At 47.8% G+C, this 15,370-nt stretch overlaps 1 protein-coding gene and 1 long non-coding RNA gene across 16 annotated transcripts in view; one reads left to right on the top strand and one right to left on the bottom strand.

The window, feature by feature from the left end:
• Nucleotides 1–15,370, bottom strand: part of LOC309611398 — a 545,103-nt gene that overhangs the window by 169,349 nt on the left and 360,384 nt on the right. The window lies entirely within an intron of this gene.
• Nucleotides 1–15,370, top strand: part of KSR2 (kinase suppressor of ras 2) — a gene marked incomplete at its 3' end in the record, with an annotated part of 442,928 nt that overhangs the window by 355,442 nt on the left and 72,116 nt on the right. For all 15 annotated transcript variants that reach the window (XM_082355701.1, XM_082355702.1, XM_082355700.1 and 12 more), the window contains 4 exons: nt 7,463–7,504; nt 8,145–8,217; nt 11,227–11,275; nt 13,093–13,460. In XM_082355701.1, the coding sequence (XP_082211827.1) occupies nt 7,463–7,504; nt 8,145–8,217; nt 11,227–11,275; nt 13,093–13,460 (532 nt within the window). The remainder of the gene's footprint in view (nt 1–7,462; nt 7,505–8,144; nt 8,218–11,226; nt 11,276–13,092; nt 13,461–15,370) is intronic.

Raw genomic sequence — 15,370 nt, 5'->3', positions numbered from 1 at the left:
AATTAAAATTTTAATTCCTCAGTCACACTAGCCACATTTCAGGTGCTTGCGAGCCACATGTGGCTAGTGGCTGCAATGCTGGACAGCACAGGTATAGACCATTTCCCACCACTGCAGAAAGTTCCACTGGACAGTGCTGATCTAGGGGCTGGTTTCCTCCTGAGCCAGTGAGCTTCACGCAGGGGGAAAAGAAATCCCAGGTCCGCAGCCACACGTCACACCTGCAAGCCTAACCAGCCGTGCGAGAATATCTGGGAAAAGAACGAAGACCCAACCCCACATCTGGGCAACACCCAGATACAACCACCCATTGAGGACAAGCTGATCACGTCACCTGCCCACACTGCTTCGATCTGGGCTGTGTCCAAAGGGATAGAGTGTGTTTTAAAGACTTGCATCGTGGAAATTTTTTGGTTAAGTCCAAGCCCGAGGCAACCTCATACCTGTGGTGTGAGGGCCACTCACCTGGCAGCCAGCAAGGACCATAACGGGAGTCAGCAGCCGGAATCATTTCAGTAAGTGCCCCTGAGTCAACAAGGCAACAATTGCCCAGCATTTCCGTAGACTGAGGGTTCCCACCAGCACCCCGAACCATTTCCACTTCTCTGGAAGGAGGGGAATGGAAAAAAGGCCCTTTGACACCCCATGACCCCCCAATTTCTGGAGGGAGGGGCTGGGTCCTTTCCTAGAGCTGTACCACCCGCCACCCAAGACACACACTTAGGGCTGTTTTCCCTGTAACTGTTTGCTACTTGTTTATGGGTGGGGAGGGGGGGCGGGAAAGAACCTCTTAAGGGAGAACCACGCATCAAAGCACCACAGCTCTTTTCATCTCCAAAAGACTCTGCCGGCATCTTTAAACAAGAGACCTGACTCGACAGGGGCAGTCACTGTTCCATCAGTTCCTTTGTCCCTTCCGTCAGAGCCCCAGGGAGGGGTCTTGGCCAAGTTGCAGGGCTCGCCTGCCAGTGGGTCTGCATCTACTCCTTGGCAGGTCCCAACAGTGTCCTGACCCTCTTTGGAGAGTGGGCTAAGGGGTCCTTTGGGGGAAGGCACTTTAGAACAGCAGTTAAGAGTGTGGGTTCTGGAGCCGGGCTGCTTGGGTTCAAATCCCAGCTCCGTCACTTAATAACTGCGTGATGTTGAACAAACTGCTTGCCTCTCTGTGCCTCTGTTCCCTCATCTGTACAACGGGGATAATAATAGTACCTACTCTGTAGAATCCTCGAAGGGCTAAACGTTACCATACGTGTACAGAGCTTAGCGGAGCACCTGTCTTGTCAAAGAGCTCAACAAAGGTGAGCTATTTTCATTACTATTAGATAAACACAGGAATAGCAAATTACCGTGGCTACCACTGCTAAGTAATCCGGGCCTAACTAGAATTGTGGAAATAAAGATGAAATCCCCATATACCATGGTATTGGGAATAAGAATCAAATTAAACTTTGGGGGTAGGTAATTTGGCATTGTCTGTCAAAGTTTCAAATGTACATTCCAATTACAATGTAGGTAATTTGGCATTGCCTGTCAAAGTTTCAAATGTACATTCCTTGGACCAGCAAAATCACTTGAAAGAATTTATATACAGAAGTGTTTGCAAAGGGCACAGGGATCTGTATGTAAGGATTTCATGGCAACAGTAAAAAATTTGGACTCAACCCAAATGCCCATCAAGAGGGGAGTGTTTGAATACGCTAATATATCTGTATAACCAAATACTCAACCAAATACGCTAATATATCTGTAACCAAATACTCAACCAAATACGCTAATATATCTGTATAACCAATATATCTGTATAACCAAATACTCAGCCACCCTTAAAAAGAATGGAGTAGCTCTTTGTAAATATCCTGACATGGAAAGATAGCCACAATATCTTTTAAGTGGAAAATAAGTGATGTGCAAAGCAACTGGTATAATAACATCCTATTTATTGTAAAATGGTTTTATATATTTGTATATATATGTTTAAATGTGTGTGTATATATATGTTTGTCTATGCACACACATGTCTGCAAGACTTCATGGCAGGTGTTCTAAGAAAAGGAATTTTCTTTTATGCACTTCTGTAACGTATATAAGAGCAAGGAATATGCACCAGTTTTATAACTGAATAATAACAATAAAATGCATTGTCGACAGGGAAAACAAACTAGAACCTTCCAGAAGGGCAGCCAGACCTTCCCTCTGTCTTAGGCGGTTTTCGCAAAATTCCCCCAGGGTGACAGGCATCTGTTCTGTTCATACAAGGCCCTGGTCACCTGTTATACTCTAGACTGTGAGCCTCTGTTGATGGGAAAAGGAGCTTTGGCTCTGGTTTCCTGCCAGATGTTGAGTTTTCTGAAGATTATTCAAGCTAACGCCTAGGCATAAAAATGTCCCTGGCATTGATTGATCTAGAATATTCTTTCTCTAAAACAGGCTATACGGTTAATGGTCATTTGGCTCATTTGCTAACCTCAGGGCACGTGAAGGACACCCACGGGCTTGGTGGGATTTGAGATTGTGCTCTGCTGGTCGGCTGGACCTCCTTGTTTTCCGCCACTCCCTTAAGAAGCCTGGTGCCATGTTGGACATGGCACAGTGTAGGATGGAGTCAAGATGGCTACATTTGGATCCCAGATTTGCCCCTTCCCACCTCTGTGGCCTTGAGTATGGCACTGGCCCTGTTTAGATCTCAGTTTCTCATCTGTAAAATGGGTCTAACTTGCAAGCTTGTGTGACATTTGATGTGGGAAGGTACATGAAGGGGTTGTAAGGGACTATTGTGTGGGTTTTAGAGACTGGAGTGTTCAAATGTCTTCTTTCTGGGGCGTAACCTAGTGCCGTGTTTAGTGTCTGTCTCCTCCCTCAGAATGTCAGCTCCATGAGACTAGGAAACTAGTCTGCTTCATCCACCCCTCTGCGCCCAAAGCCCATCACAGTGCCCACTGCTGAAGGCACTGATTAGAAGTTTGCTGAATGAGTGAGTGAACGAGTGACTTGAGGCTCATGCACTGCCCAGAGCTGCAGGTTTTTGTTTTTTTTTTTCCTTTAAACTGTCTTCTGGCCCTCAGACTGCATTCATCCATTCCAATATCCCTAATGGGTACTTATTAAGCATCTACTACACACCAGCTACTGTACAAGGCACCACGTATGGAGCAAGGCACAAACCAGAAATGCCCTGTAAAAGTTTGCCGTTGCTGCTGTAGCAAATCACCACGAGCTTAGAGGATTAAAGCAGCAGAAATTTATTATCTTGTGGTTATGGAGATCAGAAGTCCAAAATCAGTTTCACTGGGCTCAAAATCAAGGAGTTTGCAGAGCTGGTTTCTTTTGGAGGTTCTAGGAAGGAATCCATTTCCTTGCCTTTTCCCAGCTTCTAGAGGCTGCCTGCATTCCTTTGCTCATGGCCTCGCATCACTCCAGCCTCTGCCTCTGTTATCACATCTCCTGTGATTCTCTCTGACTTGGATCCTCCTGCCTCCCTCTCGTAAGGACCCTTGTGATTATGTTTAGGGTTCACCCAGAGCATCCAGGATAATCGCCTCATCTCAAGATCCTTAACTTCATCACATCTGCCAAGTCCCTTTTGTCATGTAAGGTAACATATTCATGGGTTCCAGTGGCTGGGATATGGCCATCTTAGGGATGGGGGTGGGGGAGAGGGCGTCACTCTGCCTGTCAGCCTCTGTTCTCATGGAGGTTATAGCTTAGCGGGAGGCACAGGTGTTAGCCGAGCAAACATACACATGAAAATAGGATTATAAGTTGTGATAAGTGCTGTGAAGGGAAAGAACAGTGCTATGAGCAAATTCAAGAAGAGAACAAGTTTAGGTTGAAAGGTCAGAGGCAGCTGAGTTCTGAAGACTGGCCAGAGAGGGCTGGTGGGGAGTTTCCAGGCAAAGAGAGGGGAACACATGCAAAGCCCCTGCCACCGGAAAGAGCTGGAAAAAAATGTCCCAGTGGCTGGAGTGCCATAAACAAGGCACCAAGCAAGACTCAGAGCTGCAGGGCTGAGGCCTGGCAGGGCCTTGTAGGGCTTGGCAGGAATTTAGATTTTATTTAAGACACAATGAGAGGCAGTTGCAAGGTTTAGGCAGGGGATATTTTGATCTTTCTTCTTTCCTTCTAGATCCTTCCTTTCAGATGACCACTCAGGCTGCTCTCTGGGGAGCCCATAGGGAGGGAATGGGGGCTTCAGAGTGGAAGAGCCTTCAAAGTGGCCTGCTTGTCTCTCTGACCTCTGGTCATCTGCAGCCTCCCAGTTCCTGGGTCCTCTTTGATGCCAGAGAGCCAGAAGTCACTCGGGTTCATCTGCTGCCCCTCGGACCTGCTTCTCGCTGGTGTCCGTTATCAGCAAGAAGAACAGGCAGGACTCACAGCGCCCTTTCCCTCCTCCTCTGGCCAAGACTCTCTCCCTTTCGGCCATCAGGAACAAGCTGTTATCAGGCACTTGAAGGGGTCCAGGCAGAGGTTGGCTCTGAGCGTGGAGGCATTTGCCATGTGTCCCATTGCCTGACACCCGTCCCATCTCAGAGTGGTGCCTTCTCTCCATCACCAGCCCCGCCTCCTTAAAAGAACACTTAACTGCCAGCTAACCTCTTCTGCAGACACTGAATCCTCAGTCCCAGTTGGGGAGGGAAGAGATCAACTAAGTCTCTTGACAATCCCAGGTAGTTTTTCTTCTTTTAATTTTAGCCCCTTGTTGACTAACAAAATGTCTGCCTGCAATGAGAAAACCTAAGACCATAAACCTAAACCATTTATCTAATGGAAGAAAGGTCCCTGACATCATGGAGGTTGGATTTCTTTTAAAGCTTTGTTCTGTAACCTTGAATGAGTTGCTTCCCAGCCCAGGCACTTCATTTTCCAGAATCAAAAATGCATCCATTTCAATTCCAACTAGCTGAGATATTTGGGAATTGCTGTGCTAAAAGAGAGTTGAGTAATTCAACAAACGTGAGCAGCTCACCCACTGGGTGCAAGGCACCAAACCAGGTGCTTGGGGTCCTGAGATGCCAGGACTTGCTGTCCATCCCGGGGGGAATTTATAAATCAACTGCACCCTCAGGGGCAGCTAATGACTTAGCTCTTTGAAACTATCTGACTGTCTATGAATTATAAAGCATCCTTGTCTGTTAGTTAAGAGAGCTTAGAAAGAGATCGGCTTACGCATCGCAACTCATCCTGATTCTGCACGTCCTATGCACTCTTATGTCATGATGAGCTCAGCCCTATGAAGGAGAGATTTTTATTATCCCCATTTTACACATCTAGAAACTGAGACCTGGAGAGAGTTGCTGAAGCTTTTATAAGCAATCAAGGAAGAACAAGGATTCAGCCCTACAGGATCAGCTTCTAGACTCCAGGCTTGGAACCACTGTACTAATTTTTGGTGAGCCAGCTTGTCGCTGAATGAATAAAACTGTTTCCGGAAGTATATTCACAAACACAGACTCATATCTGATCCCATCCCTGCTCACTGCCTTTACTTGAGGATATAAAACTCTGTGTGACCTGTCCCCCACCGCTGACACCCCTTGTACCCCCTAGTCCAGACCCCCCACCCCACTGGAATAGGGGTAACATTGGAAACCTTGGGGATGTCCAGAACAACTGGCCTCCAGCGAACAGACTGGAAGTAAAATGAATTGTAAGAGAACGAGCAGTGAATTTGAGGAAGTTTCTTTTATATGATTTTTCCCTAAATATGGAAATTAATTCATGCCTGTGGTAGGCAGAATAATGGTCCCGCAAAGAGGGCCACGCGCTAATCCTGGGTTCTGTGAACATGTTACTTTATACGGCAAAAAGACCTTTGCAGCTGTTACTAAATTAAGGATCTTGAGGTGGAAAGATTACCCTGGATTATCTGGGGGGACTCGAGATGCAATCATGAGGATCCTTATAAGAGCGAGATGAGAAGGTCAAAGACAGTAGAAGGCGATGTCGGGATGGAAGCAGAGATTGGGGTGACGGGGCTGTGAGCCAAGAAATGCAGGCGGGCTCTATAGCTGGAAAAGGCAAGGAGTGGATTCTCCTTTGGAGCCTCCAGAAAGAATCAGTCCTGCCAACACCTTCATTTAGCCACTTACAACTGTTTTTAGACTTCTGACCTCCAGAACTCGAAGAGGATAAAGTTGTACTGTCTTAAGCCATCCAGTTTATGGTAAGTTATTACAGCAGCAATAAGAAAACTAATACAATGCTCAATGCAGCCAATTGGAAACACACAAGAAACACATAAAGGACTTTTTCCAGTTTTATTGAGATACAGTTGACATATAACATTGTATAAGTTTAAGGATATAATGATGTGATATATGTATCTGTTGCAAAACAACATCCATCACCTCACATAGTTATCCATTGTTTTTCCTTGTGATGAGAACTTTTAAGATCTCCTCTCTTAGCGTCTTTCAAATAGACGCTACAGTATTGTTAATTACAGTCGCCATGCTGTACGTCACATCCCCAGGACTTATTTGTCTTATAACTAGCATTTGTACCTTTTGACCACCTTCACCCAATTCTCCTATCCCCATTCCCCACTTCTGGCAATCACAGATCTGATCTCTGTTTCCATGAGTGTGTTTTTTTATAGGTTCTGCATGTAAGTGAGATCATACTGTTTGTCTTTCTCTGTCTGACTTATTTCACTTAGCATAATGCCCTCTAGGTCCATCCATGTTGTCACAAATGACAAGATTTCATTCTTTATTATGGCTGAATAGTTTTCAATTGTGTGTATGTATGTATGTGTGTGTGTGTGTGTGTGTACATATATATATGTATATATATATTCTTTATCCATTTGTCTGTTGATGGGCACTTAGGTTGTTTCCATGTCTTTGGGATAGTGATTTCTTTTCCTTCAGATATATACCCAGAAGTGGAATCCCTGGATCATATGGTAGTTCTAATTTTAATTTTTTTAGGAACCCCCGTACTGTTTTCTATCGTGGCTCTACCAATTTACATTCCCACCAACAATGCACAAGGGTTTCCTTTCCTTTACATCTTTACCAACACTTGTTATTTCTTGTCTTTTTGATAATAGACATCCTAACAGTTGTGAGGTGATACCTTATTGTGGTCATAAAAGATTTTTTTGAAGCCACTGTCATCGCTCTGCCAGAAGGGAGAAGATCACTGTGTTAGATTATGGCCTTGGAGGCTTTTCTCTCTGTATATGTGTGTCCTTACGCATTTAACAAAGGTGGGATTGTGCTCAGGTTGGCTCTCTGAGTTGGGCTGCTCTGTTTTCAGAGAGTGTCAGTGGGAGGGTTGGCTGGGATGTTTCTGGCTTCTTTAAACATGTTCTCAGTCCCTTGGAATTCGGGGTGTCTGCAGAAGTCTGGAAACCTCAGGGGCGGGCAGAGAACCACAGGTGGCCGCAGGAGCCCCATTTGTTACCTGAAGGGCCCGCTCCGGGGCAGCGCTCACTGTGATGTTTTCTTTCTTTCGCAAGCGTCCCACTACTACAAATACAGGCAGCAGTTCATTTTCCCAGGTGAGTTTCATGTGACCTCAGTTCCTCCCGAGCAAGCCCTCTGAGGCGTGGCAGCTGCTGGAGGGGATGGAGGCGAAGGTTGCCGGGGTGAATGAGCCCCAAGAGGATGGGGTGGAATCCCCAGACCACAGGCTGGCGACTGGCTATGGAGGTGGAGGAGGAAAGGGTGTGGGACGAGGCACTGACGAGGTCCCAGAGCACAGTAGGAAGGCCTGAGTGGGTGGTCTGCAGTGCAAGGATGGGCAAGGGTGAGGAGGGGTCTAGAACCACGTGGCAGGGGAGGGATGGTCAAAGGGGCTTGAATCGGGCACTGGGAGACGTGAAACCAAGTGGCCTCATCATCCCAAAGGGGACTCAGGGGTGAGGAGGATCCAGTGGGTGCTTCAGGCCAGAGGCTTAGGGCCTCCGGGAGCCCCCAGGTGGCAGTGGGGAACTTTGTTCAGGATGTCATCTAGACCACTCGTGCACCTAGGCAGGTAAATTCAAGTGGCCAGGGAAGGGAGAGAGGGGATTGGGCAGCCCCAGGGACTCATGGTCTGGTGAGAAGTTCTCAGCTGCCAGCATCTCCCGGGAATCAGGCTTTTGGGGGTGGTTGTGGACCCCGAGTTTGGTTTCTTACTGTCTAATCTTTGACTCTCAGATGTGGTGCCGGTGCCAGAGACGCCGACCCGGGCGCCCCAGGTCATCCTGCATCCAGTGACCTCGAATCCAATGTAAGTGGAACAGAGACCTTTTCCCCTGCCCTGGCCCTTCAGTTTGCTCAGGGTCCATGTCTTCTTTCTTCCTTCTCCTGGAATTGATGGGGTGGGAGGCGGGGAAGAAGTATGAGGGGGCCATAGAGGCAAGGGAATAACTCAAGCTAAGAGAGAGAGAGTGTGACAGCCCAGGCCAAGAGAGGGACAGTACCCATCCCCTTGAGTCACTTCTGCCTTGTGTCCCTGGCCCTGCCGATCAAGTGTGATTTCCAGGGGCCAGACCATTTCCTTCAGAGCCCCAGACCCTCCTGTGATCAGAAAGACCACTTCCCCCAGGCAATAGCTAGAGCTTAATGAAAGGGCAATTATTCTGCATCATTATCCCCCTTTTAAAAAGGATAATTTAGGTTTATACCAGGGATCAGCAACTTACAGCCTATGGGACAAATCCAACTTTCAGCATATTTTTATAAATAAAGTTTTATTGGAACACAGCCATGCCCATTTGTTCACAATGTGCTGTCTATGGAGGCTTTCAGACTACAACAGCAGAGATGAGTAGTTGCAACAGAGACCGTATGGCCTGCAAAGTGTAAAATATCTACTACCTGGCCCTTTGCAGAACAAGTTTGCTGATCCCTGCTTTATAACATTATAAAAATAAAGTAAGCTAATTTGGCGAAATTTGGACTATTCTGTAAAAAAAAGAAAGGAAAAATAATCACTTACAATTGCACCACTCTTAGAAGTGTGCTCTATTCATATTTTACATACTTGTGATCCATACTATATGCAATTTCCATCCTGCTCTGTTTATCCCTTAATGCTATAACATCACATTTTTTCATATTATTCTGGGCTCTTCATACACATTGATTTTAATGAATGTAAAATATCATATCAATGCAGAATAATTTCCTTAACCATTTCCCTACCACTGGATCTTACATCTTCCCATACCTCACTGCTGTAAACAACTCTGCAACAAACATCTTTGTGTGTGGTGCCTTTAGCATCCTTAGGATACAGACCCTCTTTCCAGGTGGTCTATTGCTTGTGCAGCCAAAGTGAAATCACCTTCCTTAACTTCTTTGGTTGTGACCCAAGTCTGGGGCATGCTAGGGACCTAATTTTGATTTGACTTCTTTCCCAACTCACATTTTTGCCTACTTGGTTTTTCTTCTGGCTACCCTAGCTGCTCCATCCTTTCTGACCCATGTTATAGCCTTTGTTAAAGACCCAAATGGTACATTTCTGAAATCAAAGGAGCAGCAACTTGCCTAGGGATATTGTGCTGACATCTAGCTCCAGATCATTTCTCTGCTGCACATAAACCAATTCCACAATTTGTGCAAGATGAACTCCAGGTTATTAACTGAGAGTCAGGGAGTGCCAGTGAAAAACGGAGTCAATAAGTGCCTGCGATCTGCTTAAATGTGCGTGGAGTGATGGGAACTGACTCTTTGCAGAAGGGAAATCATTTAATAGCCCCGGCTGCTATAATCACGCCTTGATGCAAGCAGAGGCGAGCAGTCCATTTTGTTGGGCATGAGGAAGGATTCCAGCTGCATTGTTCCACCCAAATCTCTCGCAGTGCGTCAGGTTTCCAGCATGTCAGCTGTTATGACGTGGTTTCTGCCTTCCCAAGCTGTACTGTAAATTATTGGTTAATAGGATGGCAAACGCTACTTCTTTCTCCTCTTTGAGTTCTTACAGTCTTCCAGACTCCCCCTCACCACTCCTCCTCCAGCAAGTGGACTGACTCTGTCTGCAGGGTCAGCAGCTTTCTGGGTGAGGTCTGAGGGTCAAGATAGGGGAGGTCTCCCTCAAATGAGGAGATGGGTCGGGGGAATCTGCTAAGCTTCCACTGCGGAAGTAGGAAGGGGGTGTGGTGGCCATTGTGATCCCTTCCTCCTACCAGTTCCAGTTCACTCCGTAAACACATCCTCTGCTCTAAAAACCCACTCGCCCCAAAATCCTTTAACACATATGGTGCCCGACATCTCCATCACATACTGTGTGCTCCAACACGCCCACACATCCCCAATGCATCACCAGTTACACCATCAAGAATGGCACTCCCCCTCCCCCAGCATCCCCAGTATGTACACCCAACTCACACCCACACAGAACAACCCCTGCACAGAGCACATTCCATAATACCCACACAGTCCTCGGTGGACACTTAGCCCTCACGCTGTGCCCCCAGCACCCATACCCAGCTTGTTCCCGTACTCAGAACACAACTGCAGCTCACAAGCTCATGAATGCATGAGTCACACACACACACACACACACACGCCTGTGTCTTCCACTCCAATACAGTCTGGCTTCCTCCTCCTCCTTCTCACCCTGCACGTGTCTTCTGAACGTGATTGGCAAGGTGCAACTCAAAACACTGCTAACTTTCAAATATATCCAGTAATCCTCTCTCCTGGGAATGTCCATCACCCTCCATTTATTCAATACATACCTAACTTTCAACCCTTGTTACTTGTAGCCTATCTACGCAACAGTAGTAATATAAATATTCCGTAAAGTCAGGAAGCCATGTCAATTTCAACTCTGTATCCCTCTAAAGGTCTGGCACTGTGTCTGGCACATAATTCTAATCAAATGAATGAATGAATAAATGAGCAAAAAACCAAATGAACACTAGGATCCTTCCAAAAGATTCAGAACTGTAGAGATCTGATTCATTCTTTCCTAGCAAACACCTAGAGCTCTAAGGATCCTGCCATCCATGGCATTTAGGCCAGTTTATAAGGGAACTGCTAGATTAGTGGAAACCAACAAAGAAAAATGAGCCCTGAGCAGGCCAGAAAACCTATTTAAGACAGTGTCCTTGCACACCACTCCTTGGGGACAAGGTTATGGATTTTTCTAGACACAAGCATTGAAGTGAAATTGGAGAAAAAGGCTTGGTGGTGAGGACTTCTCATTTTAAGACATTTCTTACATGGATCAAGTCAATGCATGGACCCATCTTTTCACCTGAGGGTCACGTTTATTTTTCTTTCTTTAAAGCTTGGAAGGAAATCCATTACTTCAAATTGAAGTGGAGCCAACCTCAGAGGTGAGAACCGGAGAGCAATGAAGCAACTTTTTCCGGGGGCTACCCACTTGGCAAAGCCGATTGATGTCTTTGATGACGCAGAGGGCTTGGGGCGGGCTGGGGGTGCAGTGGCCCTGTTTGATGGCTGTTCTAACTCCGGGACGACTAATGAGCGGATGGCCCCTCCCGGCACTGAGCCTAATGGGCCGTTATATGGTGTGCATCACGGAAAAGCTAGTTGTGCAGAAGTTGGCAAGTGATTTGCGTTCTTAGTTGAAAATTCAGCTCAGGGCTGGGTGAGTACCAAGGGGGATGTGCCCCGCTGCTTTCTAAAGAACATGTGGTAGGAGGAGATGGGAGCCTCAGGGACACTGGCTTGGCGGGGTGTTGAGAATGTTCTGGGGCTTCTTCCCACCTGCCAGAGCTCCTGGAGGAATAAATGAAGTCTTTGGGGTGAGAACCAGAGCCCTGACTCCTCGGCTCTGCTGGTGTGTCCTGAACTGAAGGGAGTGGAGTCAGGGTTTCCAGAGAAAATCATGTCCTTTTCTGGAACCATTGTGGTAGTTGGAAAATGACCGTGAAAGAAGGTATATTTCCTGAGTGTGCCATTGGGGACAGCTTGCTCAGGTTTGGGGTCAGAGAGACCTGTACCCAGCCAAGCGGCCACCTTCTCCGGCTGTCTTGTCAGACTCCAAGCCCCTGAAAATCCCCCCATCTCAGGCACCTGCTGCTCCCCCATTCCAGCCAAAGAACCCAAGGGGCAGGGCCCTGCAGCCCCAGGCGCCCCCAGACACCAGGCTGGGAAGGTAGGTCCCTGGGCCTTGAGTGTCTAACTGTTGCAGTGGTCACGTCTAAGTGTGCCTGAGTCATGTGGGCGTGCAGGGTAAAAATGCAGAGTCCTGGCCCTGGCCTTATGATATTCTGGTTCAGAAAATCTGGGAGGGGCCTAGGAATCTGCATTTTCTAAGCCATCCCAGCGGATGTTTCATACAGGCGGTCAGGTCTGTGCAAAGAACTCAACTCAAAGATCTTCGCCTTATTGAAAACCTCAAACCACCCCCAGAGGCAGATGTCATTAGCCCCACTTTACGATGAGGAAAAGAAGGCCCAGAGAAGTGAAGTGACTTGCCCAAGGTCACACAGCGGCCATATTCCAGCTCATTTGGTCTGAGTGTTAGGCTCATTCTGTCAACCTCTCCCTCTTGTATCTCAGCTGCACAGGAACCCCAGGCCTCTGGCCTGTGCTGAATAGCTCTGACATCTCTCAGTTTCTGCCTCATCAATTCCAAATTCCCTGGGGAAGCGAAGGCCCTCCATGTCAAGGGTTGTCACATGTTATATGCAGGTGTGTGGTGTACCCGTATTTCAACCTGTCGTCTTTCTTACTCCCACATAAATAATCAGGCAAGTCAAAACATCATGGTCGAGCAGGAGGGCATCGGATATTAGGATTTGAGAGGCCTGAATCTTAATCCTAGCTCAGCCTGGCTGCCTGACCAGAGCTAGGCACTTCCCACAGGGACCAACCATCCCCGTTTGCCAGTTTTCCAAGTGTGAGACTTTCAGTGCCCAAACGGGCAAAGTCATGGGAAACCGGAATACGTGGTCCTCCTGGCGTTTCCCCTCTCTGAGCCTCAGTTTCCCTTTAGCACAAGAGGGATGGATCGCCAGGATCTCCCTGTCAGCTCCTTCACTGCAGTACAGTGATCGACAGGAGGTGCCTGGGCAAATAGAGAGACACGTGTGCACCAGCCGAAAACACACTGTGGGGCACAGTGGGACCCGGTGGGCAGGTGGGGCAGTGGTGGGAACTGACCCCTCTCCCCCTCTGGCCGCAGAACGAGGAGGGTCACGATGAGGCCGAGGAGTCGGAGGATGACTTTGAGGAGATGAACCTGTCCCTCCTCTCGGCCCGGAGCTTCCCGCGCAAGGCTAGCCAGACCAGCATCTTCCTTCAGGAGTGGGACATCCCCTTTGAGCAGCTGGAGATCGGCGAGCTCATCGGAAAGGGCCGCTTCGGGCAGGTGTACCACGGCCGCTGGCACGGGGAGGTGGCCATCCGGCTGATCGACATTGAGAGGGATAACGAGGAGCAGCTCAAGGCCTTCAAGCGGGAGGTGATGGCCTACAGGCAGACGCGGCACGAGAACGTGGTGCTCTTCATGGGCGCCTGCATGAGCCCGCCCCACCTGGCCATCATCACCAGGTCAGTCCCAGCCGGCTCCCCGCCCGTAGACTCATCCCCGAAGCTCTGCTTCCGGCAGCGTTGAGAAACGCGGGTTCTGCTAAATTCAGCGTTCCGGTAAATGGGGAGTCTCTGGCTTTACCAATCACAACTTACATGGTTTTAAGATTTGCGATTCCAGAAAATACGATTAATGCTAGAACTCTTTGGCAGAGTGGTGCCCTGGAGCGGGCACCACATGGGAAGTCAGAAAGGCTGATTCGAAACCCGCTTGTGCTCCATGTTTGTGAAACAACGTCTCTGAGACTCACTTTCTCCAAATGTAAATTGAATGGATTAGGCTAAATCAGGGGTCAGCAAACTTTCTCTCTAAAGGGCCCAACAGTATTTTGGGCTTTGCGGGCCATGCAGTTTCTCTAGTGACTGCTCAACTCTGCTGCTGTAGTGCGAAAGTAGCCTCAGACAAGATGTAAATGGACGTATGTGGCTGTGTGCCAATAAAACATTATTAACACAACCAGGCGAGGGGCTGGGTTTGGCCTGCAGACCCTAGTTTGTTGACCCCGGGACTGACATTCTGATGACTTGCTCTGGCTTTCATTAAAATCGCAGAGTACTTTTGTAGAACTCTACCATTGTTGTTTTAAATATCCAGGATCCATGGTCTATAGCTGCACAAAAATTGTAGTTAACAGAGCACTGACATTAAGAAAATGTCACATGATAGGAACTTTCTTGGACTTGCTCTCTCTAACCTGTAGGCATTGAAAAAAAATAGCTTTGGTTTCAGTTGAACAGTTGTGGAACAATCCTTTGGTGTGTTTTTAAACTCTGGCCTTTGCTCCTCTGTTGCATTAGGACTGGCCACAGCAGCAGTGTCCTTGGTGTGTCCTGTGGTGCCAAGTGTCCATTAGGAGCCTTCTTATTCTTATTCTCAACCCAAGCAATAAGATCCCAAATACACAAGCCTCGCATTTTGGCAGGTGCCATAGTGGGAGCTGTGGGCTCAGGGAAGAGCTGCTATGTCTTTGATCTGTTCCCTTGTGATCCATACAAAGCCTTTTTGAGTCCATTTGTAAGACCTGGGTGATCGGTAGAAGGTGTGTTATTGTCTGTCACCATTGATTATGCAGTTGGTGGGTTGACTGGAACCCACGTGTCAAATGGTAAGTGCTTGCAAAGAACTAGAGATCTAAGGATGGCCCTTCAACCCTCCTTAAACCAGGGTAGAAATTGGCGGTTCTCAACTCTACACAGGACCAGAAGTGGCTCTCAAATAATCAGCCCAGATCATATTCAGGGGCTGAGCTGTCCTGATTAGGTGAGTGTATCAGTAAGCTTTTGCTGAGTAACAAATACCCCAAAGTCACAGTTTCTTTCTAGTCTGCAAACAGTTCTGGGCTGAGCCAGGCTCAGTAGCTGGGCTCTTGGATGTGTCTGTGGTCCTCTGGCTGGTCAGACTGAGGGCTGGTCAGTCTCAGACGCCCTCACTCATGTGTCTGCTGGTTGGCAGACTGTCAGCTGGGGTGCCTCGGTTCTTCTCCACACAGCCTCTCATCCCCCCGACAGGCCAGCCTGGGCTCATTCCCATGGGTGGTCTCAGGGTTCCAAATGCAGCAAGACAACAAGAGGTCAAGCCCTGTTGGACAAGTGCCTTTCACATCTCTGTCTTTATTGCGTTGGCTGATGTCCATTGGCCAAAGCAAGTCACGTGGCCAACCTCCATCCAAGGCATGGGGAACAGAGTCTGCCTTTAGATGGGAGGATTTGCAATGCCATGTTGCAAGAATGTGGATGCAGGGAGAGAGACAGTCTGTGGCCATTCTTACCACCTACCACTGCACGTAAGACCCTTAGCTCCCTTTTCTTTCCCCTTTCTAGTATGTATCATCTATATTAGCAGGCTGTCAATGGTCCTTTACTTGAGGTGC

Source organism: Balaenoptera borealis, assembly GCF_965194805.1.
Source record: "Balaenoptera borealis genome assembly, chromosome: 14".
Lineage (NCBI taxonomy): Eukaryota > Metazoa > Chordata > Mammalia > Artiodactyla > Balaenopteridae > Balaenoptera > Balaenoptera borealis.
The sequence above is the reverse complement of the archived record's forward strand: the minus strand, read 5'-3'. Positions and strand labels throughout refer to the sequence as shown.